The sequence below is a fragment of the Marmota marmota genome, unplaced genomic scaffold (assembly GCF_001458135.2).
Source record: "Marmota marmota marmota unplaced genomic scaffold, marMar, whole genome shotgun sequence".
Lineage (NCBI taxonomy): Eukaryota > Metazoa > Chordata > Mammalia > Rodentia > Sciuridae > Marmota > Marmota marmota.
Genome location: NW_026000082.1, coordinates 20,699,956 through 20,727,151, shown reverse-complemented (window position 1 = coordinate 20,727,151; position 27,196 = coordinate 20,699,956). Strand labels below are relative to the sequence as shown.

Below are 27,196 nucleotides of genomic sequence, written 5' to 3'. Positions count from 1 at the left end.
ATCTGTGGCATAGATGGAAGACTGGGCTGGTACATTGATGAAATCAATTGTCACATGCCACGGGCTGACTAACTACTTATTCTGTTTACAGGGGATTCTGGATTATAATGTGTTGCAACTTGTTCACTATGATATAGGCCCAGAAAGAGGAAAGAGCTTGCACCAATTCACTTCTCAAATCAGTGGAATGGCAGTTACAGGCTTCAGCCCAGGGCTCTTCTTTCCTAGGAGTGTAATAAGAGTCAATGCAAACTACTCTTCAGTTAAAAAATAGAAGTCAACTGGCACAATTGGAAGATAACATGGCAGAAGACGTACCAGACACAGATCTGGGGCTTTTAATAGGCTAAAAGTGCAGAGAGAAACAGCAGCAGTGCCAGCCTAGCGACAGCATCACCTCTTGGAGTCCTCTCCTTGAAGCTCCTGGGCCATGTGAACAGCCTTGTGCCTTCTAGCACCTCTCACTTAGCTAATGAGGCCCACCTGATGCTGCTGTGGCATGGGGTGGTGGGGGCACAGCCTTGTGCCCACAATGGAGACTATAATAGAGTAGGTCTTCTCTGCAATGTCACATTCTAGAAGACTAGCCTGTTTATGTCCCTGCAGGGTCATCAACTTGAGATACGATGACTTTTTCTTTCTGGGGATGCATGCACACTCACACTGGGGAATGAACTCGGGTGCTTTACCACTGAGCTATATCCCCAATCTTTTTTTAGGTTTTGAAACAGGGTCTTGCTAAGTTGCCCAGGCTGGCCTTAAACTTGTGATCCTCCTGTCTCTGATTCCTGACTTTCTGGGATTACAGGTGTGTGCTATCACACCCAGCTGAGACATAAAATATTCTTAATGTTAGAAGTATTCTTATATTGCCAAGACCATTTATCACTGCACAAATCCCTCAGAGAGGAGATGAAGAGGGCTAGAATCTAACAAGGGATAAGCTTGTTGGCTAGGCCCCAAGAATAGTCAAATATCTGCTTGGCAAAGGAGCTGATATAGTGGAAGGGTGGCTCAGACCACTTAGAACACCTAGTGGGAGTTCATATAGAGCTAACAACCTGAGGCTGGCATGCTCTAGTTGGCTGCACTTGCCTGGGAACTGAAGAGCACAAGAAGCAGCCTGGGCCAGGAAGACCCTCAGAGGAAAGGGGTCTGAGAAACCCTTGGGGAGCCATCCATTCATATATTGAATTCATTCAGCAAACATGCACTGACATGTGTACCCAGCACAGGTGGGCTGTGTGGTCTGAGGGATGTGCAAGATTCTGCAGCTCTCTGTCCTCATGGAGCTCAGAGACAGCCTTGCAAGTGGTGCAAGAAAAGGAGAAAAGTCATCTAGAAAAACTAGATGACATAGAAAAGTCATCTAGTTCTCCTTGGTCCTCAGAAATGGATTCCTGGAAAAACAAAGCTAAGAAGAGGTCTTAGGGGATGTGGGAGGAGCTACCTGGGCAAGTTGGGGTTAATGTGAGAAAGGTATTCTCAGCATAATGCACAGTACAGGCACATTTCTGGAGGTGAAATATCAGGTGTCCCAAAAATTAGGTTTAGAAAGTGGGTGGGTGGGAGTAACATTGTTGTTGTAGCAGCAGCAAGGAAGTGACAAGATATGAAGCTGGTGAAATCAGCAGCAACTGACTAGAGTAGAAACCCTGAGGAACCCAAATGCTCAGCTAAGGAATGCAAAGTTTTAATATTCTGGCAAGACTACAGAGACATTTTAAGGAGGGGAATGATAGGACCAGATCTGTGTTTCAGAATTATTATCTCAGGATGTGAAGATGGGATTGGAGGGGCTAATCCTGAAGGCAGAGAGACCACTTGGCAGACTATACTTGGGCCCAGGCCAGAAAGGTTGACTCAGAATGAGGCCAGTAGCAGTGGAGATGGAGGTGGAGGTATACTTACAGAGTGGAGTGTGGATGGAGGCAAAAGAGTTTTTGGGAAAGAGAAATAAGTAAGCCTTAATGAGGGGATTTGGTGAGCTGGGAGAGGAATGAGTTCAGGATTTTAGTGCTACTCGATGAGATAAGGAATTCCAGATTAGGTGCAATTTTGGGGTAGTGATGAACTTAGCTTTGGATGAATGAAGTAATATTCCTATGCGACATCTGAGTTTATCAGGCATTTCTTTATGACTTTTCAGGCTTAGACTGTTACTTCAGAATGCCTTCTCTCTCCCAGTGTTCTAAGAAAAAAATCCTATATTTTCTTCTAACAGTTTCATCTATATTTTATATTTAACTTTTGAAATCTGTCTAGAATTTATTTTAATGTGTAGTAAGATAGAAGCTCTTATTTTTTTTTCTGATGGATAAGCTGATTGTCCTATCCCCACTGACTAAACTGTCCATACTTTCTGCAGCCTTTTGAAATCACATATACAATTCGCATACATGGGTCTGTTAGAGCAGGAAATGGAATGAACATGAAATAATCAAAGGGGGAGACCAGAGGGCAGCCAGGTGGCTTGTTGCTGACAGTGAGTCTTAAGAGGCAGTGTGGCCTAAAGGAACATGCAGATATAACCTGAGGCTTTCCTGTCTCCAAGTCTTTGCCAGGAAATACACCTTATTAGTGATCTCCAAGAAGTGGTGAGGGATGGGGCCAGAGCCAAACAAGAACAGCAAAGATGGGAGCAAGGTGGGAAAGAACGGGGGTGGGAAACATGCGAGGACCAGGAGCCAGGCATGGTAAGGATGAGATAGCAAGAACCCTGGGTGTGTCAGTGTTCTAGGACCTCATCTGCCTGCCTGTCGGCACATTCTGGAAGCAACAATACTCTCAGAGCAAAATGCTGTGGATCTACCCTGGGCAGATTTGATTTAACGCTGTCCTGATCTCACTTGGGACACACACTAAAAAAATTGTTAAAACTGAAATTCAAATTTAACCAGTATCCTATATTTTTATTCACTAAATCTGCCAACTCTTTGATGGGGACTGGGATACCAAGCTCCAGCTGGCTGGAATTCATGGTTTAGCCTCAAATGTTAGTTTGAAAGGAAGATGGGGGCCAAGGCAATGAATTTAGAACTGTAACAGCAGAGAGCCACCCCACCCCCGCCAATTCTGTCCTGATTCGATGAGTTTGAACACAAACTCCACTTATTAGTAACTGTGAACTTGAGCAAGTTTCTAATCTTCAACTTTTCTGTGTTTTGGTTTCTACACTATAATGGGAATAACAGTGACAATTAGAGCAACTATGTCCCCCCAAAATCAAAAGATGAGTTTTTATTTGTAAAGTGCTTAAAAATAGTGTCTTAGTTATTGTCAATGTTGTTACGCTAATAACATCCAATAATATTGTTATTCCAACAACAATATCCTGATATCCCTCATCGCCCTGTCGTTTGTTCCAGACTTGGCCCACACAGATCCCTGGGACCCCATTCACAGCCACCTTCACCCTCTGGATACATTTTTCAGACATAAACTCCCTCTTCCAACAGACACAGTTCCCATAGCTTCCTATCCCTCCCGGGGGCCAGGGTCCTCACAGTCTTGACTCTGAACTGACCCCCTCTTTCCATCCTTCCCCTCAGCGCCCTCCCCCTCCACCCCACCCGAGGTGCCTGGAGGTGCCACAGGGCTGATGGTGAAGGATGACGGTGGTTCCACAATAAGGGGAAAAGGCAATTTCATCTTGATTAGCAGGCGATTTCTCTCTCCGTAATAAGCGCGCTCCAAATAATTAGCGTGTTTTACGTAATAATGAAATTACAGAAATGCAGTCCACTTATTCAAACAACTCACCATTACCATATTTTTAAATATTAGACTTAATTAGAGTTTATCACTTCAGAGAAGTATGCGGACCGAAGATGTTTTTTTAAAAAAATCCTCATAAAGTGTTTATTAAGCGCTGGTAAAGCTGGGATAATGATGTGTTTGGAAATTAAGGCAATCAAACACTTACCGCTGCTTCTGGAGGCCGGGCATGGAAATGAGGCCATTACACGCCCATTACCCGCCAGCTCACAGCCACTTGGGGGGTGGGGGGAGGATGTGCCTGGCCGAGAGGGCATAGTGCCCAGAAATGCCTATGCCAACATCCCCCCCAGAGCTGCCTGATCAGTAAGCACAACAGCAAAACCCTTAAGTCACTTATACCACATTTGTCTACCAGGAACCCAACTCAGACTTGGCCAGGCAAGTGACTGGATTGGTCCCAAGTGCCAAAACATCATACCCAAGATCAATCCCGATCCAGACTCCCAGGGCTGGCAGGATTAGAGTTGATGTCAACTCCAATCAAACCCCAATGCAGAATGGGGACAGAGCCAGGTCAGGCAGCCTGGTAGGTCAGTGTGAGGAGTTGGAGGGTGAATCCTACCTGCTAGCTCAGGTGGAGGAAGCTACAGACACAGACCAGGTGACCACTGCTAAGTTTGTGCCACATAAGAAGGGGTCATAAAAGTGGTGGGAGGAAGCTGAGGAAATGAACTGGGAGCCAAAGAGGCAGAAGAGCCAGGACCTAGGCTTGGGAAAAGGCCTAGGGACAAAACCTGGATCAGGAAAAGCAGGCAGGAAGAGTAGCAGGGAGATATCTGGTGGCTCTAGGCCCCATTTATCCCGGTGAATAACTAATTTCAGAATTTATAGTGCTGGGTTTTTGTTCTGTGGCCATTTATATCTACGAGGGGAGGAAATGAAGAGGCAGCGCGGACGCCACATCTTTCTGTGTTATTGCTTGTCTGCCATTTGCAAATCATTATTAATTGTGGGCCCTAGTGGCAGGCTGGGTGGGGGCCAGGCTGGGTACATCCACATAGCTCTTCATCAAGGACCCCAGCCGCTGCCCCAGAGAGCCAATTACCCCGCCCTGATTGGGATCAGATAAAGAGGGAATTTTTACAAATTAAGGAATAAATAGAATTTCCACACAGGGCGCGGGCAGGACCTGAGAGGCTATAATGAAAAACCATCCGTCACCATCAATGCGGCCTGGGTACGCAGCCCCAGCACTCCTTCTCTTGTGGGCCCGCCCTAATGCTCAGGGGCCTAGGCTAAGGGTCTAAGGACACCCCAACCCTCCCAAGGCCTGGAAGTGAACAAGGAGTCCCACGGGGGTATGTACACCCTTTGGGCTTTAGAGGCCTAGACACCAGCTCAGGCACTGGCCTGCATGCTGCTCCCCCTCGCCCTGCCTGCTTCCCCTAGGGGGTCTGGGAAGGAAGAGAGAGGCAGCTCTAAGAAGGATCAGAGTTGGGGACCACAGGGCAAAGACCACATCCATGTCCCACAGTCATGGCAGCCCTGGGGCAGAGCCCCAGCCCCCTGGACCACTCACTCTGGGCTCCCATTAGCGCTCCTCCCCTTGGATCATTAAATATGTATATCTTATTACACGCCTTGTTAGAGTATCGAGCTCTATTGACTGATGATAAATCCTGAGCCTCGTCGTGGCCATAAATTTATCTGGAGATGATGAAGACTCAATAATCTAGTCAGGCAGATAATATCATCGGGCCTTAAAAAAGATCATTACATTATATGTCAGAATTAAAAGTGAAATACGCCGTAGTAACAGGGCGGCTGCTCTGGCCATTACAACAGATACCCACCTCCCTCATCCCATTCCCAGCCAGCCCCATCCAGGTGGAGGGGTCAGGAGGCCCCACCTGCCTCCTAGCTCTGGGACGCCACAGCCAGGAGTGCTGGAGGAGAGCCAGATATCCCATGGCCAAGTGAAGGGACCTAGCTGAGAGGTAAGGGAAAGAAGTGGCTACTGAGAATAGCTGAACAGATCTGCCACACCTGGCAGTCACATCTGTCCCAACCAAGCTTCTACTTGACCTTATCCCCAAGGTTGTCCCATGGATCAGTCTTGTCCAGTCTTCAGTGGTTCCAATAGAAGGTATCAGGGCCTCACCCACTGCCAGAATGGCCTGAACACCCAGAACACAGACTCTATCCACAATGGGGACACTGAGAGAGCAGTTGTTGATCTGCTAGCCTGTCCTGCTCTACAAGCCAGGGACCAGACCCTGTGCCAACAGCCTGCTGGAGGCTTTCTTATGAGCATGTGCTCTCAGGCCAGCCCTGGCACTTCCTTCCTAAGGGCCTTCTGCCCAGCTTCCATGTCCCAACCTCTGAGAAACTGTTGCCAGTCTCTTTCTTCTTTGACCTCATCATTATCACTCCTCCCTTGTCTTTTTCTGCCCATTTCCATTATAGCACCCTCAACTACTTAAACATCCTGTTCTTCCCTGGATACACGAAGTTCAAATAACCCCAGACTCTAACAATTACCAATTTTTCTTTTGCTCGTGGGAACCTTGAAGTCATTTACACTTCTATTCTCCCCCACACATCATCCTTCCTGTCTTCACTTTTTCCTGCATCCACTTCTGACTGATGACACACTGTGCTGGCAGAGCCCACCACTCCCTCATGTGGCCTGGGTTATTCCCCCAAGGTCAGAGCCATTTCTGGTGCTCCCACAGCCCCCCTTGCCAGTCACTGTGTCAGGGGGGTGGGTAAGTGTTCTGGCTACCTGGGCATGACAGTAGGTTTGCTGGAAGCGCTTCAAGGAGTTATCTTTCCTCTTGTGAAAAGAAGCACAAGGGGAAAATAGAATAAGAAACGAAAAAAGCAGCCTCTTAACCAGGTACACACTGATGCCCTTAATTACAGAGGGTTCTATTCAGTGAGGAAGAAGGAAAAAGGGATACTGAATATGAATCAAGTAGTTTCTGTCCAAGTAATAAAACAGGCACCTCCCTTCAGAACCCGGCCTCCTCTACATTGTGCTGGATGTTTCCATACCTGCTCTGACTGTCTGGGACTGCAGAAGCCGTCTTCCAACCTGGGAGGAGAGTTAGCCTGTGAAGACTATGCTGAAGATAAGAGAGCAGAGAAATGGAGAAATCTGGGTATATTGCCGAGGTGCTGAGTTAGTCAGCCCTAGATCACCTTAACTCCAAATTTCTTCTGTGAAATAATAAAACCCTTTACTATTTAAGTTATTTTAAACTGGATAACCTATGACCTGTCCTTTTCTTGCAGCTGAAAGTACACTAACTGATTGATAGAGCATGTAAAGGCAGAAAGGAGAATGATACAGGAATGGAATCTGTTCTACACAATGTAGAATTGACCAAATGGAGGAGGCAGGGCAAAGGGAAAAGAGGACACTACTACCTAAGGCTGGACAGTTGGTGACCTTATGCTCTCTTGAAACATTTGACCACATTGTTTCTTGCTGTATCTCAGGACACAGGCCATGTTACTAAGAAGACTAAAAAGAGTCATGGAACCCATGTAAAAATAAAAACTGTGATGCAAGAAAACAAAGGAGTTTTATATCTTGGCTTGCAATGTTAGTTGACAAAAGACCTAGGGCTCCACATAATCATCAGATTCAGGCTTCCTCCTTCTTTCTGCCCTAACATTCTCAACATGTCTACCACACTGCCTCTGCTGCCAGCGTCCAAAATAGCTGCTGGAGCTCCAACTATCACATCTATGTACCAAGAAAAAGAAAGGAGGAGGACAGGAAAGGCAAGACCAGTGCACTCCTCTGCTGAATTGTTTCCCTTTAAGTATTGTTCCCAGAGGTCCCACATTCCACGTTTACTCATTTCTTACTGGCATATATTAAAGACATGGCCACACCTAGTTAAATGACAAACTAAAAAAAGCAGTCTTTTAACCAGGTACACACTGATGCCCCTAATTACTGAGAATTCTATTTAGTGAGGAAGAGGGGAAATGAGCATTGAGTATGTACCAAGTAGTTTCTGTCCTGGCAACATAATGGACATACCTCCCTGTGGAGCCTGGATTCCCATGAGCCATCATTTCAAACTTTTCCTTGCCAGTATCTCAGCTTTCTTATTCATTTTTCCTTCAGTCACCCTTGCCTCGAAAAACCAAACTCTGTCTTCTCTAGGCTTACATCTGGGCAAAAGTGGTTAGAGAAAATCCCACCCTACACATCAGTGCATCACCCTCTGCTGGGTGTACCGCTGCCAAGAAAGCCCTAGAGGTCCTGAGGTGTGTGTTCTCCTTTCATCCCTTGCTACAAGTTGAAGTTCCTTTCCACAGAGCTCAAGTCTACACTCCAGTCAGCACTGCAGCCCCTCGCCTTAGCCAGTCAGCCTTGTCTCCTGCTACATAGGGGCCACACAAGCCACTGCCTGCATCTGCACTAGTCCTCTCCTTGCACCTTGTCACAAGAGGGGACCAACCCTGCTGTCACTTCCAAAGCTGGTACATCCACTTCACCTGGGCTCTGAAGTCCAGCCTAGCACCCAGGCTTTCCAGGACTTGGCACTGTTTAGTACTTTCTCTCTAATGCAGCCTCTGCTCTCATCTGCCTTGATCTGTCACTCAAGCAGCTGAATATATGAACTCTCCTGTCTGGGAGCTGGGACGTCTCCTTTAACTCCATCTGGGCTAGTCACCCAGCCTCTCCTCCCTCTTGGTGTCAAATCTCGGAGCCATCACACTCCAGGTCCCACCCCCACCCCCCGTAATATTCGCTTTACCAAAGCCACCTTCTCTCATGAGCCTTACTGCTCCCCCGGGCTGGTGACACGGGGGCTGGTGACACGCGGACTGCTCCCTCCTTGAAGCTCACACTCCCTTGGCTTCAGAGACAACAACCTCCCTTTCCATCCCAATCCTCCAGGTTCCTGTGAACACTCCTCCCCTTCAGGTCATTCCCCAGGTGTGGTGATGTTCAGAGGACACAGGCCCTCACCCCTTTTCCATCTCTACTCTCCCTGGATAATAACCTCATCCATCCTGAGGCTTTAGTGACCATAAAATTTCGAATAATTTCGAAACCTAGATTCCCACTACATCATCATGGCGCAGGCCACATCCTCTTTCATCCAAGTGACAACAGTGCTACTGCCACTCTCTCCAAAATGGTGTCCTTTAAACTATGAATCTGGTCATTTGACTCCCTGTCTTAAAACTCTTATATGATCCTAGAGCGGAAAAGGGACATTAATGGAAACCATGGTGAAATTTAAACAAGGCCTTCAGTGTCATCAATAATATAGAGCCAGTGTTATCTCCTGGTGCTGACAGTTGCACTTTGATGATGCAAGATGTTAACTTCAGGGAAGGTGATGTTAGGGGTATACAGACACTTCTCTGCAAAGAGCTTAAGAATTAAGAATGGAAACAACCACCACCTTCCATGACTCCTTACTGCTCCCAGGACAGCACCCAAGATCCCTGATGAGGTCCGGAGACCTGGCCCTGTTGACGGCTCGGGCTTCATCTTTTCCACTGTCCTGTCCTACAGCCAAGTTCAGGCTCCTCTGCCTCTTGACTTTCACGTGCTCTTCCTTCTGCCTGGGACACTCCCCCAATGTACCCCTGGTGCTGCTCTTGACCCTGTTTTTTACCTTGGCCTCTCTTCCCTGTGTTCCCTCAGAACCCAGAGAGCCCCCTGTCATCACTACTTTGTCACCTCCTGCTAGACCACAGCCCCCCTGAGGGGTTATCTATACAAAGGCTCTCGGGAAGTATGTAGAGTCAAGGAAAGGAAGGCTTGCAGGAAGAGACAGAGGACAGAGGGGCAAGATCGCAAGTGCATCACCTCCAGCCCTGTCATTTGTTGCTCACAGCTGCCACACACCCAGGCTCTGAAAATCAAACCCAGTCCTTGTCTCCAGCATAAGTGCCCAAGGCTTCGTCTGTTTCCCCTCCATTCCCTCCTAGCATCTCGGCTCCCCCAGGACTCACTGTGCCAGGAGACTGCCTGACCTAAGCTCTCAGTGGTCTGCTCAGCCTGTCCTGCAAACGGAGGTAGCAGGAGTGGGAGTGGTGGTGCTGGCCAGTCCTAGCCAATGATGTCCTGGAGAAGGGCCTTAGGGATGCTGGGAAGGGGGGTGGCTGCCCTTCCTAAGCCCAGTCCCACCTGGTAAATATTTCATCCTCAAGCTGCTCAGCTAATCCCTATTAATTTCAATACTGCTGCCTTGCCTGGCTCAGTTCCCAATGCATTATTTATCCCCTTTGTTTGTTTGTCGCTAACAGGTGGGCCCCAGCGGAGGCGCTGACTGGGGACAAGCCCACTCCATCACAGTGTGGCTGTGAATTAATCATGAGGACTAATGGGAACCACCTCAGCTCCAGGCACTTCCCTAGCTCCCTCCCCCTGCCCTGGCACCCAGGGGTGGGCCAGGGCCATCTCAACTCAATTTAACTCAATTCAAAACAGCACATTTTATTTATTATCTGCCTATACTTGTCAGACACTATGCTACGCTTCAGGGATACAAGGTGAACAAAACAGACAGAAGTTCTGGCCCTCAGGGAACTTACAATCTAGTGGGGAGAGAGGCATTAGACAACTTTCAAGAAAGTGATTTCTTAATTACAACTGATTAAGTGCTGTAAAGGGTGAGTGCGGGGTGCTATGAAATGGAGGTGGGGTAGGGTGGCTGGCCAAGGCTAGGAGTCAAGGGAGGCTTCCTGAGGAAGCAAACTCTGAAACTGAGCTCTAACCATGAGCAGGAGTTAAGCAGGTCCAAGGTGGGAATATGAGCCTGGAACCAGGGGAAATAAAGCCAGAGGAAAGGACCTGAGGCAGGACCCAGGAGATTAGGGCAGAGCCTGCGGCCCAGGAAGCAGGAGGAGAGTGGCTTGAGAAGGAGCAGGAAAGGTGAGCAGAGACGGAAGTTGTGACTCTCAGGCCAGGTGGACAGGGACTGCCCCTAAGACAGCCAGGCTCAGCCTGGGGGTTCTTCTGCCTCAATGACCAGTCTTTGACCTTGTGGGTTACCATGGAGCCATCCTCAGCACGGATTGCCACTCCCGACACTGAAATAAACACACACGCACACTTGACTTGAGCAACTTCTGATTTCTTGACCCTGTGTTGTGGCCTTCTAAGGCTCTCCCTGGTGGTAGGCCCACCTCCTCCAAGGATTGCTAGGTTCCTACTTGCTCTTATGCATAGTCGGATGGTAATTAATCCCAACTGCCCATGTCAGGGAACTCAGGGGAACACCTGGGGTCAAGTGTGGGCTTCTCAGCACCCTGAATGCTTAGGCATCACTAGGGGAAGACAGAGCTGGGAACCTCCTCACTTCACCTTCCAGGAAGGAACTTTCCTTGCCTCTGAGGCTGTCTGGTCTGAAAATCCACAAGACCTCAGCAAACGTCTTGTGAATGAATGAACAAAGCGAAGGTCCCACCATCTCCCACAAAGATCTGTTCTCCAGATGCTTCCCTCAGAAGCCTTTTTGGAGATTTTAACAGATAAAGGAGCTAACAGGTACTCAGGGTTTTATAGAACTTACTTTAGTAAGCCTGGGAGTTAGAAGCCATAGTCAACCCCACCTTAAAAGAGTCTAAGAAAGAGGCCCAGATGCAGAGTGACTTACCCAGGAGCACTTGACTTTGAAGGGACAAGCCTTAACAGAATAAGGTTAGCCTGGCTCTGGCATGTGCCATATGCTCCCTTTGTGATCATTTCCCCAGGTTTCTTCCTCGGTGGCTCCAGGAATCCAAGCTTTTGAGAACGATACTAAAAGGCCCCTGGTTTATGAAGCAAGTGCAGCTCTGCCAGGGCAGAGGCCTCACTGTGCACATGCTCAGGGTTTGTAATTCTATTCAAAGTGGCCACTTTGAAAATCCATATGTCTCCAGGCTCCCCGTACATCATGGTGTCAAGTCCTGGAGCAGAGGCATCCATCAGCAGCTCCCAAACGCCATGGTCGGTATGCCCACACCACGGATCCCACCCGCGTGCTCATCCCTGGCTCCCGCAGCTGTGGTAACACTGCCCTGCCTGGTGCAGGCTCACTCGAGCCTTGACCCTTGGGCTGGCCAGCCTTCCCTGGCTGCCTTCGGACTGGCCTGGCCGGCTGCCCGGCCCCGCCCCACATGCCTCCTGTGCCTTCCTGGTCTCTGCCCCTCTCTTGGAGTTTGGCAGCCAGCATGGAGGCAGCCTCGATAACTTGCTAACGTGCTGCCCATGCTGTTCTTAAAAATTTATGACTGTGCAACATGAAAAATCCGGCTGAGGAGCCATCATTAGTGGTGCTGCCTCCCTCCCCCACCAGAGCCGCCCTCGTAAATTGAGATTTATGGCTGCGGCAGGCGGGGCGGGGGCCTGCGCGGGCGGCGAGGATGTCGTGGGGGAAACAGGGAGACCAATGAGGCAGCTGTGGGGCCAGGGGCTCCCCCCTGCGGCAGCTCCCGTTCATCACAGGCCGCGGTGATGACACCTCAGGAGAGTGAAGTCTGGCCTGGGTTTCTGCGTAGCACGGATTCTGGATTTCACTTGGAGGTGGAACGGAGGGGAAGGGGCCCAAGCCAGTCACTGCCTTCTTTGGTGTGAAGGGTCAGAGTTTGAGGTCCCAGCTGCCAAGCAAGGTCTCTAAATAGGATTGCTTGGAGAGTGAGAAAGCTAGACTTAGGTGGTGGTAGGGAGCATCATCCTTGTCAGGGTCACCCTGAGTCTGTTTGTCTAACCAGAAGGACGGGGGTTGGGCTGGGAGTGTGAAACCCAACCCAATAATTGAGGGGAGGCATGGAGGATGATGCCTGGGAGCCTTCCTCCCATTCCTCAGTAAGAAGGGCCAGGGAGGGAGAGGATATTAGAAGCAGGAGTACAGGACTGGACCCAGTCATACAGCCTCCCTACATGGGCCAGGCTGGGGCTGAAGAGAAAAACAGGTGATCCCACTGCCTGTCCCCCCACTGCAGGCCCTTCCTGTCACCTCCCCTCCGCCTCCTCCCGTGCTCACTTAGCCCTGTCAGCTAGGCCATTATGAAATTGGGGTTTCATTTACAGACTAATTAAACATTACAGCTTGTTCACAATTACAACGCGGGGATGAGGGAGTAACTAATTACGGAAGAAATGAGCTAACATTTATCTCTGCTCCCACCCTCCCTCTTCCCACTCCCCCCCCCCACAATCTGGTCTCCTCTCACTCTGTGGTCAGTACCAGCTCTTTTCACCTATTTCCTAGAATGGGGGCTGGAAGGGCTGGGTACTCCCTACCCCTCACCCAAGATCTCACTGCTATTCCCAACTATTCTGGGGGGTGGAGCCTAGCTCCCAGGGCCCTTTGACAGGGGATAAGCAGTGTTTGTGTGCAAGGCCCTGTGATGGTATGTGAGGCTATGACTTGTCTGTGTGTGTGTGGGGGGGGGAGGGGGTCTGCTTTGGGGAACAACAATGCTGTAGGGCTGTGTGGCTCTATGCATCTTTATCTTACCAGCAAGCTTTTGCTATGACTGCTGCAGGTGACTATTTGTGTGACAGGGCTTGAGCGTGAATGAACCACGCCCTCCCTGCCACCCCCAGTACAGGATAGAAAAGAACTAAGTAGCGGCTGGAGGAGGTGACGGTCAAAGCAGGCCTGGGACGTGGTCTTAGCAACTCAGAGCTCAAATTCCTGCTGGGCGGTCCATTCACTCTCTGCTTCAGAAGCAAGAGAGGCAGGGTTACTTTGCCCTGGGGTCCAGCTGACCTGGCCTGGGTCTCTGGCCAGATGCCCCCTCTGGGGTCCAAGGAACCTCCTGGGGACTTGGAGTGCCCCCTGTGGGCAGGAGTCCTGGGGTCTGACTGGCCTGCCACAGGGTTTAATAATAGTAACAGTGAGTGTGAGCGTTTCCATCCTTCCTGCCTTTGGGCAGAAGAAGAAAGGAAAGAGGAGGGAGAGGAGGGAGTAGAGGGAGCCAGCTGAAGGGAGGCTTTGAGGCCTCAGAACTCACATCAAACGGCCGGATCTGGGCCTAATTGTCTGACCCCTGCCCCCGCCTTCAATCAGCTCTGCAGCTCCCGCCCGCCCCTTGCCTAACTAGCAGCCATGTTCTCCTCATTAGGACAAGCTCCCCTTGCACACGTGTCCCCGGACATGTCCCCAGCACTCCCAGCTCCCAACCCTGCCTGGTGGGAAGAGTATGGTGGGGACCCAGTTTTGGAGGGAGCACAGGACAGCTATGCTCTCCACTGCCTGAGTTGCATTAGCTCCTCTCCTTGAGTTGCATGGCCTGGTGCTACATGCTGTGACATATTCCTAGTCTGGTTCAGCTGCTGAGTGCATTCTGTCCTGTGTGTATCCTTCTTCCTACAGCCCAACTGTCTCAGACACAGGCCCCTGCAGTCAGGACTCTTTGTTGTTGTCCCCTTTCAGTTTGGCAGGAGGTCTGGGTGAAAGTCTGGGTCTACAGGCTGGGACCTGAAGGAACTTGTCTGCTTACTGGGATGGTTCACTTTAGTGGATCCAGGCATGGTGTCATTTTGGGGTAGGTGGCACAGCAGTGAAGTGGAAGGTCCTGGTGGTGAAGTATTCAAACCCTAGACTAGGGGAGATCTGTGTTTGAATCCTGGCTCTCCCACTTCCTTCATACATGACCTTCTTAAGCCTCAGTTTCCTCATAAGTAGAGATGCCAGTCATTATCACTGGGCTTAAAGACAGACATGAAGCCTCTGTACCCCACCTGGCACTCAGCAAATGGTGTAGAATGACCCCAGGGATTCAAACAGACCACCCAGATCCTCCTCTCCATAGGCCCTGAGTCCTATTTTGCTCAGTCAGGGCCTGGGCCCTGGTCAGTAGTATCCAGAATGGGAGGCTTTGTGAAGAAGGGTCAGAAACTCTGCAGCAGAGCAGTCCTGGCGACTCCCCTGCTAATACCAGGGCCAAAAGCACATCTGCTGGAGTCTAAACATGGGGGCAGGGATGTTACACAGCAGCCTCAAGTGGAGGGGCAGCGGCCCAGTCTAAGGAATGCCAGATGGCATTAGGTCAGATGAGACAGGTCAGCAGGGCTGGCCCATGAGGTATGAGTCGTCCCCTGAGTAGTGTAGGCCTGGGAGGAGGGGCTTCGTGGATACCAATGAGAGAAGGCTGCTCTAGGGATTAATTCTCAGGGTACCAGGCCTGTTCAGGATTGGGGGAGGGGCTGGCTTGGTCTGGGCCCTGACATTGTCTCTCACCTTAAACCAGTGGTAATGACTTGCAAATATTGATGAAAACGCAAACTACAGAGATTGTGTTTTTCGGGGAGTGAAGGTGGGGAGAGGGGATAAGGAGGAAAATAAACTGAAATGAAGTCCAGTTATCTCCCATCTGTGGCTACTCCTAATCCTCCTGCCCAAAGGAATCCAATGCAGCCCCTTATCTGCCCTGTCAATCACTCAATCACCGCCCAGTGCTCGGTGGGCACCACACACCCACACACATGCACACTCACTACACTGACTCTTGCTCCAACATTCCCGCCCACCCCCAGCCCATTACTCCTCTGAGTAGGAGCAGCCAGCACGCAGGTCCTGCCAGATGGATGCAATTTGCATAATATCAGCAGCCGAGGCTGCAAGATCACCAGGGGTCAGGGCGCTGACATCCCCGCACAGTCTATCTGCAAGTGCTAATTTGGCCAGCATTGATCTGTCTTTCTGATTTCTTTGTCATTTACGTCTGCGATGGTTTGACAGGAGATACACAGAGAGACAAGGGGAGGCCAGGCTGACCCGGGGCTAGGAAGGTAGGGAAACAAAGATTGTACTTCCCAAAGCACCACCTACATGGAACGCATACATACATACATAGACCAGAACCTTCCTCCATCCATCTGTCAACTCACCCCTCCATCTATCCTTTTATTCCATCTGTGGTTGCTACTGAAGACTAGAGTCCGATGCCTGGCAAGAACCCATTCCTGATTCCCAGGGGGTCAGTTCAGGAAGGAAGGACACCTGGATCATTACCCCTTCTCTTGGTCATCCTCCCCAGGCTTCTCACTTTCTCAGGGTCATACCAGAAAGAACGAGATGGGAGTAGGCAGTTTGAGGGAAGACACCCTAACGGTGTTGCCTTGTACCTTCCCATAAAGCAGCCAGACTGATTCCTCCTGTCCTAGCCCTGAAGGTGAAAAAGCTGGGGTGGTGGTGATGGTGGTGGTGGGGCAGCTCTCTGGGACAGACGGGGAAAGGGACAATAGGGTCCTCATATCAACACTTCATCATCCTCAGGTCATCCAAAGTCCAGACATTGGGCTCTTGCTGATTCAGAGTAGAAAGTCCCACATCATATCAGGCCAAAATGCTATCTACTGAACCGTCAGCTGGAGTCCCTCCATTATTCCCTGCCTTGGGAGGGGCTCACCCTAGGGACAGGGACACTGCCAGGCTAAGAGTCATGGGGCAAGAGAAGGGGAGAAAACTGCAACTCTCAGAAGCAAGAAGAATCTTCTGCAGTGAAGGGGACATGTTACTCTCAAGGGATGCAGAGGGGCTCAAATATCCCTACGGGTGCGAGGCCCCCTCCCCTGGCCTGTCTTAGCACCACCTCCTTCCCCTGCCCATGGTGCAAGAGCAGGGTGATCAGAAGGAACTCCCTGCTGGGCCAGAGGGGGCTGGCGTTTGGTGTGTGCTAATCCAGGGCCTGAGGTCTTCAGAGGGACCTGGGAAACTTCAAGGAGGGGAAGGCAAAGAGCTGTACTGTAGACGAGCTCATTAGCTAGCACCCCCCACCCCCCCACCAGGAGGAGGGCGGGCGGCCCAGTGAGCGTGGCGGCAGAGGCGGCAGAGAAAAGGCTGTCACTGTCCTTTCTTCCTTTTGGTACAAGCGTCTCCCTGAGCCGACGATTCTCCCGCAGTGACACCTCTCACGGGCACTAATGAGATCCGTGTCACAGAGCTAATGCATTCTGACTGGACTCTGATAGACACCCCACTCCTTCAGGGGAGACCACAGGCCAGTACTGCCCCCCTGGGGGCCAAGTCCCCACCCTGCCACCTGCCAGTCCAGCTCTTTTGCTGGACGGTGCTGGGCAGCAAGCTTCTGAGAGTCCATTGGGTCTCTGGCCATGAACTGCAGAGGGGCTAAGCTCCCAGGGCAGGCCCACCTAGCTGGGCATCAGGAAGGTTCCAGTTATGCTTCCCGCCAGCTGAAACCAGCAGTCTGTGGGGCCTCCCTATCACAATAGCAGGTGAGATTTTACGATACTCCCTGTGAAGATTTCCCCAAAAAAAGGAAGGGAAGGAGCCCAGACCCAGTCTCAAAAAGCCCAAGTATGAAGGGCCAGGTTATTGCCTCTGACAGATTATAATGGGCCAACAAGCCTGTCTTCCGTACACTCATACTTAGGAAGGCCAGGCAAGAGGCCCCAAGAAAGTGGTCCTTGAAGATAGGCAGGATTTTCCTGGGTCAAGAGGTAAAGAGTAAACTGCAATCTCAGAGGGAGAACTGTTAGGGCCAGAGGAGGACAGAGGCCAGTAGGTGCAGGGACCTGGTTTTCAGGGTAATTCCAGCAGGGCTGATGGAAGGCTATGCCTCCTTTTCTTTCTTCCTCAGCTGTTGCCACCAAAGCTTTGTCAAGGCCCAAATATTTTGCATGACACAAAGGTAAATAAAGGAAGTGAACTTGTCATCTTCTGTATCATCTTATTGGCAGCAAAAAGCCCAACACCAAAAAGCTAGGTCAGCACAGTGGTAGGGACATAGTCTTTGCACTTGAATGCACCTGCGTTTGAATCCTGGCTCCTTTCTAAATTTGTGTGACTTTAGAGAGTCTCTCAACTGAGCCTCAGTTTTCCTCTTCTATAGGATGGGAGTGATGATGCTTGCTTTCATGGAAATGGTGTGAAAATGTCCCCAAATAATGTGAGTACTTTGTTGATTCTTTGCTGAAATGAAAGAAAGAGGAACAGTCAGCAGTCCTCTGTGGAGGCTGCCCTGCCTCAGAGCATTTGGCCCAAACCACAGATGCTGACAGAACTGCTGTGGCCTCAGAAGCCAGTGGCTCTACACACACATGTGCAGCCCCTCCTCATGCACATCCCACTCCAGCACCACCCTATTCATTTCCATCTCAAGGCTAAGTCCACCACCCCTGGAGGAAGTGTCCCACCTCTGCTAAGATGTCACAGCCCAATACTCCACCACCTCAGGACCTTCCTTAGCTATGCCTAAACCTGCCTTCTTTCTCAGTTGGTGCCCAGAGGCAAGGTCACAATTCTACCTCTGAACTCAGTGGGGACAGGGCACAGTGTATGTCATTGTTACCTATTTATCTCTAGCTCCGACACATAGTAAGTGGAACATTTAATGAATAAACAGAAGTTTTACCTGTTCCCTGTCTTCATTCTCATAATCACTGCCCTGGCTCTCAATTGCCCATCACCTCTCGCTTACCTTATTGTACCTTCCCACTGGCCTCCCTGTCCGCAGACTCTTCACCAGTTCTTCCTATACAAACTACGGGACTGCTCTGGCTGAAGCACAACTCCTACTGGTTGCTCTCCTGTCCCCAATACTCCCATGGCTCCCCTTCAAACACCTCAGGATGCCAGCTGGCCCTCTCGCTTCCTTCAGCCTTATCTCTTAGCCCCACACCTGTCACCCCACTGCTCCAGCAAGCCCTCCTCCTTGCTCTCTCAGCACTTTTGTACCATCAATGCCATATCCCCGTGGCACTGAGGAAGAACCAAGCAGACTCTAGAGATGGCTAAGCAGTGGGCTCTGCAGAACCCTTGCCCAGCATCACCCAATGCTGTCTCACCCCCCCCCACCCACCACCACCAATGTACATACCACTCCCTACTCCAGGCTGGCAGCTCCTCACACAGTTAATTAGCACCATGTCACTGAGGACCAGCCTGAGTGGCCAGTGACAGGAGCTGACCCCTGACCCCAGGGCTGGGAAGCAGTCCACATCAAACTCTTACAGCGCGACCCTTTTAGCACGCACAGTAACTCGGTGCACCGCCAGCTGAAGCTCATTAAAGCTGTCTCTTTGGCGCGAGGGCCATTAACCTCACTGCTCAAAACCCACGCCTCCCCTCCCTGCCTCTCCCAGCCCAATTAATGCCCTGCATCCTCCCTCCCTTCCAAGCACCCTCACCCACACCTCAGAGCCAGCCAGGAGCCAGCAGGGCAGCCCTCTTCATTCAAAGACTACAAAGACCTAGTGCCAAGAGCTGCCAGTGCCCTGGAGAGACCTGGTGTTGGCAGGGCCACAAAGAGGGAGCTCTCTGGGCACCTGCTGCAGGCCGGGCATACACAAGTCCTTTACAAGGTTACGCACAGAGCCTCCCAGCAGCCCTGAGAGGCAGGTAGCACTGCCTCTTATTTAAGGGCCCAGGGTTTAGCATGGTAGAGCCAGATCTACTTCTGGTTTCAAAGCCCATACCATATTAGCATTCAGATCCCTGGGCTACCCCGGGAACCAACCCAGATGGAGAAATCTTTTTCTCTAAATGAGGTGATACGTCACAGGATATCAAGGGTGAACATACAAGAAGGTTATCACTAAGTCTCAAGAGACAACAAGGAGTGGGCAGAGGGAGCTGTTTCCCCTCTCAAACATCCTGGGAACATACACACAGAAGCAGTATACCTAACTTAAGGCCATGTAGCCCGTGTTCACTCAGTTCTGCTGCTCTTCCCACTGCTAGACTCCATTATGGGTAGCTCCTCCTTCCCTGGATCAGTGCTGATTTTCTCCTGGGTCTTCTTTCTCTGGTCTCTCCCCTCTCACCACTCTTCCAAACTGATTCATTTACTCACCCAGCTTTTTGTCCATCCATCTATAAGCATTTATTGAGCACCTAGTAAGAACTAATTTTGTGTAGCACAAACTGCCTCATTGGTTCTGAATCACAACTCTGTTCACTCATGACTATTCTATGTCTCCTCTAAACCTTGGGTGGGGGGAAGGGGGATCCATCCTTTAACCGTGCATTCAAGACACTGCTTATGTTTCCATTTTCTAGCTGATCCCTAACCTAAATTTTCTACTTCAGTATGGAGAAACTACTTGTTTATTTCTGAACTTGTTCTCTCAATATGTTGGGCTTCTCATGGCTATAGGCCTTTGTGCACACAGTCTCTCTACTTCTCTGTTTTCTGCCTGGCAACTTCTATTCATCTGTCAAGCATTCCAATTCAAGTTACCTCTTCTCTAGAAAACTTCCTGCTGACCTTCCAAGTATATCACCTAGCTGGGTTGAATGTCTTCTCTAGGATGCATGGAAAACCTGCGATGGGAGGGAGTAGCTGTTATGGTGGTATTCTCCCCTACCCAGGCCTGTTGTTCTTTCCCCTAGTCTCTTGGGGAGCCTGGGGATATCCCAACAAAAATGATATGGGGCATCCCAGGAGTCAGGAGTCAGCAAGATGTAAGTGAAGAAGTAGAACCTACTTTGGCAACTGAGAACAGGGAAAATCTCCCTTGGGGCAATCCAGATGTGGTTATCACAGCCCTCAGTCTCTATTTTCTCCCAAGATGTGAGCTCCCTGAGGACAGGAATTTTTACTGAGCGTGCTCAGTGCCCAGTAGGCACCAGTGAATGTGGAATGGATAAAGGGGTTAGTCTGTAGCAGGTACCTCCTGATGTATCTTTCCAGTCCCCACCAAGGATACCTTCCCCAAAGTAATCCAGTTGTGATAAGGTCACAGCACCACCCAGGAACACCCTGGCTCCTCCTCTGGAACAAAGCCTATGTCACTTGGAAGCATTTGCATGCACACACATGCATGTACACACAAAATGAGAGACAGAGAAATGAACAGACACTCTTTCTGACAGATAGGTACACAGGCTGGTAGCTGCTTCCATGTACAGACTCATGCACTCAGAAAAATACGGATATGCTGTTATGAATACACATCCTTCAAACAGCTATACACAATCATGGACACATTATACTCTTACACAGACACACAGCTAAAAGTGTCTGGCATGGGCAGACACAATGATACTCACAGACACATATTCATGCTGATTTATCAGAAGCTCACAGAGCCTCCAAGTGCTGGGAATCACAGCTACTCTAGTCTCCTCCCAAGTAGGAATCTCCTGAAAGTGTACCCTCTTCTGGTACCCCAAGTGGCCCCTCCCAACCCAGGCACCACTCAATGGAGGCTGCTGCTCCTACAGGGGAGTCAATACCCTGTGGACGAAGCCATCGGTCAGAAGGACCCCGACTAATTAAAAGCTGGTGAGGTTTAAATAATTCATCTCCTTAACTCCCATTGATCGTCCAGTTTAGTGGCCACAGACTTGAAACAATATTAAACAGCTTCCTCCAGCTCCACGGGTAAGCTGACATGTGCCCACCTCCCTGAGGACATTGCCCACTAGGGATGTGGGCAAGGGGGTTGGGGAATGTTGGCCTGAATCCAAGGCCACTTGTGACTCACCCAAAACCCAGACCCCAGCCTCCTCTGAAATGTTGTTTGGAGATGTTCTTTCCAATGGTCCTCATTCCATCCTCCCTTTCCTCCTTTCCCCAGCTATGGAGAGAACCCTGTGGGGGCACTGAATGAGCCATGGAAACCCTCTGTGTGCCAGGGGACTGGGGCATGTGGGCAGGGGACTGACCGAGCTGCCAGGGGGATTTGCAGAGGGACTGACCAATGCCGCTGTGGGGCCGGCCTATGTGTTGCAGGCTGAGACCCTTGTTCATGTCTAGAAGTCCATTCTTGGGCCAGCAGCCCATGGCGAAGCTGTAAGCCTGGAAGACAGGAGGCGAGAGTGGTTAACAGAGTCCCTGACCCCTGAACCAGCCCAACTCACCAAGTCTCCCCCAGCCCCCAAATTTTCCCACCAAGGGCGTAATCTTATAATGCCATTTTGTGAGAGCCCCCTCACCGAGTACCCTTTTAATCAAGGCCCCTCCACCAGAAAACCCCTTCCTTCTCCAGAATCCTCTTTCTCCTGGGCTTCTCCCCATCAGCCCTCACTGGGTATTCCTACCAGGGCTCCTCTCTAGAGAGCTCCCATTTATTAAGATCTTCTTATCAGAAACTCTCCTTTTACCAGGGTACCCCTTACACCGTGCACCTCTCCTCAGATTCCCCAGAACTCTGTGGACTTCCTATTGGTCACACAGACTGGTCCCAGGAAGGACCTTAGAGACCACTTCACTCCACAGATAGGAACTGAAGCAAGAGCTGGCCAACAACTTGCCCATGGTCAAGGTGCTTTTGACTCTAAGCAGGTGAAGCTGTGAAGGGCTGAGTGCCATGTGGGGACTCAAATGAGGAGTGGAGTGAGGGCACCTGGTTGACTCAGGCAGCTGTGAGGGGAGTTTCGTGTGTGTGTGTGTGTGTGTGTGTNAGGCCCAGAAAGAAGAAACTCACATGGGTTAGAATGCAATGATGTGGCCAGGTGGAATTTAATTCTTGCTCAGCCTGCCAACAAAATCCTGGGCTTCTGTCAATGAGCCTGGTAGCTGGTTGACCCCCCTCAAACAATATCCATTCCTTCATTTGAGAACTTCAGAAGTTCCCAAACACTAGGCTGCCCTTCTCCCCATGGCAGGAAGGTAATAACATGAGGGACAGTAGCAATGAGATTCAAGCTTGGATGAGATCCCAGAAGTTGGATGGTGGGTTTAGTGATGGAACCACAGTGACTTTCAGGCATGCTCAGACAGGCACTGCAGTATCCCTGACCACTGTTGGGTCTGGAGGTCCCCATTCTACTACAAATAGAGGCGAGCTGGATAGGTTTTTTTTTTTCCCCTCTAAGGGTTCAATATGGGATCAGAACAATAGACACGCAGCTGGACACTGTCTGTGTCAGGGCCCGAGGCTGGGCAGAGGGCTAGTTCCCTTCCTTCCCAGCTGCAGGAATCAACCTTCCCACCCCAAAGGTACTAGCAGCCACTGACTGCACTTACACTCAGCACCTTCTAAAGTCATTTTCTTTGACCACAGAAGTGCCAGCCATAGCCCAACTTTCCAATCAACCCTTCCCAACTGTCTCCCAGCCACAGCTGTATCCACAAATCAGGGGCTGAGAGTGGGACTCAAGGACAGCCCTAGGATGCTGGCCTAGAGCCAGGGTAGACAGGGAAAGCAAGGGGACACAGCCAGTGGGAGGGGCACAGCTGGAAGAGCTGCTGAGCGTGGCCGGGCTGAGGCTGGAGCTCAGTGGGCCAGAGAGCAGTGGCGGCTGCCTTTCAAGTACTTTAAAATCACTTACAAAAGCCGGATTAAACGATCAGAAATTCCATTTAATAGGACAAATAAAGAAATAACAATCTACTCTATCAGCCTGGAGAAGGCGAGCTGGATAGGTTTTTTTTCCCCTCTAAAAAGGAAAAAGGGAAGGAAGGGGAAAAAAAGAAGGATAATGTGTGTTTACTCAAGCAAAGAAAAAAATATTTAAGTGATGTCGGGGAGAAGATTGCAGTAACTAGTGAAGAATAACATCGTCTACTTTGCTGTCAAATCACACCCGAATTTCAGTAATAGATTCTCGGCTGACACTCAATTCAATTCGAAGGTGATCCTGCTTTATCCCAGCCCATCAAATATTAAACACTTGCATTAGCAGGTGCTGCCGCTTTCCAGCTTAAAGCGGCGGGCGGGCGTCAGGGCTGCTGAGGCCCCTCTGCTCTGCTCTCGGCTCAGGGACAGGGCAGCTCAGCGTTATCTGCACGTCATCCCGAGTCTTATCGCAGCTAAGCGGGAAGACCACTTCAGATAACATTAGACGCTTGCCCTGACGCGTCACCATGATTAGGTTATTATTATAATTATGACTCCCCAAGATCTTCCACAGACCGGGATGTGTGAAAGGGGGATGGAAGGAAGCAGAACCCAGGAAGGCCAGGCTGGACTAGGGCAAGCCTGGAGCCTTTGGCAAGAGAGCAGAGGTACCAGGCAAGGTGGCAGGCGGTCCCGCCTGAGGGATGCCTTTCAGGAAGGGCAGTCTAGCTTGTCAGAGCGAGGGCGAGATGAATTGGCATCTCCACTGCGTGGTGTTATGCCGCAGTTTCATATTCCCAGATAAGGCATGATAACCAATTGCTGCCGTGACACGGCCTCCTCCAGCACTTCCGGGGGGGGGGGCATGGGNCTAGGAGTCCTGCTCAAGGCAGAGTGACATGGGCTATCACTAGCTCAGGGATTCTGGCTAGGGAGTCAAGGCTGGCACCCAGCGACTCCTCAGAACAGGAGGACCAGGGAGGCCAAACTCTATGGAAGTGTCCACAGGGGACAATGAAGACAAGCAGGTCCATGTGGGGTAGGAGGCGGTTAGGAAAGCTTCCTGGAGGGAGGGAATGAAACTGAAAGGCCACAGTACAGATGACAGGGGAGGACAACATTCTAGGCAGAAAAATAGACAAAGGAGAAGGGTGTGGCTAGGGCAGTCAACTAAGTCAGAAGGAAGCACATTTTGAGGCTGTGCCACCCAAGTCTGTATGCCAGCAGCAGGCAGTGCCAAGGGGTCTCAGTCCTCACTTTCACTTATGCCTGCTTCCTTTCCCACTCTCTCCTTCTCTTCTGCTAGCCTATCGGGAGTTGGGGAGAAGGGGCCCAGAGCTTCCTGACCTTGACTGGGGAGGAGGGTATGCCAGAAATCTGTTTTAAGAGCTCTCTCCAAAACCTTGTCCTGAGCCTCTTTCTCAGTGTTGGTTCCAAATTCCCTGGGTGTCACTTCTCCAGCTGCACCTCTCTCAGTTCTCAAGGTCCACCTGCCCAGCTGTGCAGTCAGCATCTCACTCCTGGTGTTCCTGACCAGAGGATGGGGAGGGTGGAAGGATGACTGAGGAGTTTCCAAGTCTTTCCACAGCAGCACCAATGATGAGCCATGAGGATAGGTGGAGTTGGTGAAAGATGCTGGGTCTACCAAACCAGCCCACCCCTACCCTGTACCAGGCAGGCACACACATCTTGCTTCCCTTGGGCTGTTGTAATTTCCACGCACAGGGAAGCAGGTGCCGAGCTGCTCCCGGCTGGCTTTCCCCTCTCGTGGCTCTGCCCGCCTTGGCTGCTGCCCCATTAGCTTAGTGGCCAGCCATCTGCGACGGGCCTGCCGCACAGCCCTGCCGTAGGCGCGGCGGGTGGCCCCCTGTGTAACAGGGAGCTTTGCCATTAGCGCCTTTAATATTCTGACACCTCAGCACAGCCTGCTATTACATGCAAACGCTGATCGCCCTGTGAAATTACATTGCTGGGCCCGCGAAATGGAATCGTGTATAATCAGCCTCCTCCATGCACTGTCAGTCCCATCACAAACACGGCGCCCGGCGGCTTACGGGGGCTTAGCAGCTGCGACAAGTGTATTGGGTTTAATAGATGAAGTAGCCCTCATCGGCAGCAGCACCAGATTCTTCAAAGAGGAAAGAAGAGGCATCCACAGCTGCTCTGGTGCCTCTGCCCACCAATATCCTACCTATGAGGGCCCTGAGAGTGGGGTGGACAACAAGTGGGCAGGGTGATGGTTGGGTAAAGGACCAGAACCCAGCTCAGACGGCAGATGAAGCAGACTGCTCTGCAACTTCCAGAAAAACCCGAGCTCCCAAGCCAGCCCAGAATATCCAGCCTCTTCAGCCTCCTCAGGAGGTAGGGAGGAGCAGGCCTTTAACCACACACCTCCGGATGAGTTGTCAGCCTGTGGACCTAAAACTGATGGGACATTTCCCAAGAGGAAATGTAGGAGCCCAATCCAGCCACCTGCCATTCCCTTAACATCCACCAGAGGAAGCCTGTGAAGGTGTTGCTCTAGAGAAAGTCTGACGATCAAAGGCTACCTAGCTTTTCACCCAACTGACCAACACTTCTGTAGCTGAAGAAACAAGGCCACAGGTAAACATCGGGATGGGGCATGCCACATGTACTCAGGGAATACCCAGCAGCCCATGTCTCACAGAAAGATAGTACCTTCAGAGCTCAGAAATCAGACAAACCTGTATTTGATTCCTAATTCTGTCAGTTATTGGCCTTATAACCTTAGATGAGTTATTAAACCTGAGTCTCAGTTTTTAGTACTGCACAATGGGATGACAGTAATGTCCCCAGGTGCACCCGGGGACATTTTGCCATCACTCAAAATGCATGTTGCCTCTGAAAACACTGATCACTCTCTCTCTTTTCCAGGTTCAGCCTAATACCAGTTGTGGCAGACTGTATTTTCCAGTGATAGCTGCAATACCATCTCCTATCCCATAGGCTCTGATGCTGTGACTGATATACTTGTCATCAAGAGGAGAAGTTGATGTCCCCTGGAAACAGGGTGAGCTTTTGTGGCTATTTCAACAGACAGAATAACACTGAAATAATGTGACATCCAGGCTATTGCAGAAATGCTTAGGTGGCTTCCACCTCAATTGCTAGAATACTTGCCCTAGAGCCCTGGGCTGCTGTGTTAAATATCGGAGGCAACAATGTGTGAGGAAACTCAAAGTACCAAAGCAGAGAGACCACACAGAGAAGCTATGAGACTCAGTGAGGAGAGGGGCAGCTAGCCTCTAGTCGCTCCAACCAGGTGAAACTAGGTCTAGTTATTGCCTGACTATTATCACTTGAGAGAGCCTGAACAAGAACCCATATAACTGAGCTCTTCCTGAATTCCTGACTCACAGAAACCATGAGAAATAATGAAGTATTTGTTGTTCAAATTACTAGGTTTTGGGGGCAATTAGTGATACAGCAGTACTAACTAGAAAACCAGTACCTACTCACTTCTAGATATACTCTACAGATATCTTCAAATTCTTCTTTACTATTGCTTTTAGATTATTCCTCTCCTTTCAGAACTTCATTTCAAATCACATCACTCTTGGTAACTTCAGTGTCTAGAGAATAACCCAATTTAGGAAATTTGTCTCTAAATTTCTCAATTCCTGCTGCTGCTCATTAATGACCTTCTCTTACCTACTTTAGCTATTTTTCCCTGGACCACTCCCTGGGCCTTGTTATCACCCAGAACTGCTTTTCCTCTGAAATCTCCCAATGACACTTTCCACTCTGACCCCAGCCTTTTATTCTTCCAGGTTTTGTATGCTCTTTCCCTCTATTCTTGCTTTTCCCCCTAGTCTATCCATCCCTTCTGGCCTCAATCCCTTTTCTAATAAGCCTGCACCCTTTTATCTATTACTTCAACTACCCACTTCCCAATCTCAACTTCCCTACCCACTTATCCTGCATACCTTCCTTGAAAAACTCAACCATGACTCAATTTTGCCACATTTGCACTTGAGCTAAGTGATGCCAGAAAAAGTCACACTTAGATAGGAACTAGTCACTAGAGATCCACAATCACAACCCTGGTAACCCTCAATGGTACCCAACAATCCTACTCCTCTGCTATTTTCAAAAAGACACTAAAAGCTACTAGGCAAAACTCTTACAATTGCATGTCCTGCATCTATAAATGCATCTGTATCCTTCGCCACCTGCTGATTCACCTCTCCTGTTTTCATGGGAGATCTCTCACTTCTCATGTAAGGACATACC

General features: G+C 50.2%; 1 protein-coding gene across 14 annotated transcripts in view; it reads right to left on the bottom strand.

The window, feature by feature from the left end:
* Eri3 (ERI1 exoribonuclease family member 3) overlaps positions 1 to 27,196 on the bottom strand; it is a 132,714-nt gene that overhangs the window by 3,504 nt on the left and 102,014 nt on the right. For 6 of the 14 annotated variants that reach the window (XM_048815522.1, XM_015485110.2, XM_015485111.2 and 3 more), the window contains one exon: positions 21,360 to 21,459. The exons of 2 other annotated variants lie outside the window; for them this stretch is intronic. In XM_048815522.1, coding sequence (XP_048671479.1) covers positions 21,360 to 21,459 — 100 coding nt within the window. Of the gene's footprint in view, positions 1 to 21,145; positions 21,253 to 21,326; positions 21,460 to 27,196 lie in introns of those variants that run through there. 6 more of the 14 variants (XM_015485113.2, XM_015485105.2, XM_048815517.1 and 3 more) reach the window with 2 other exon arrangements.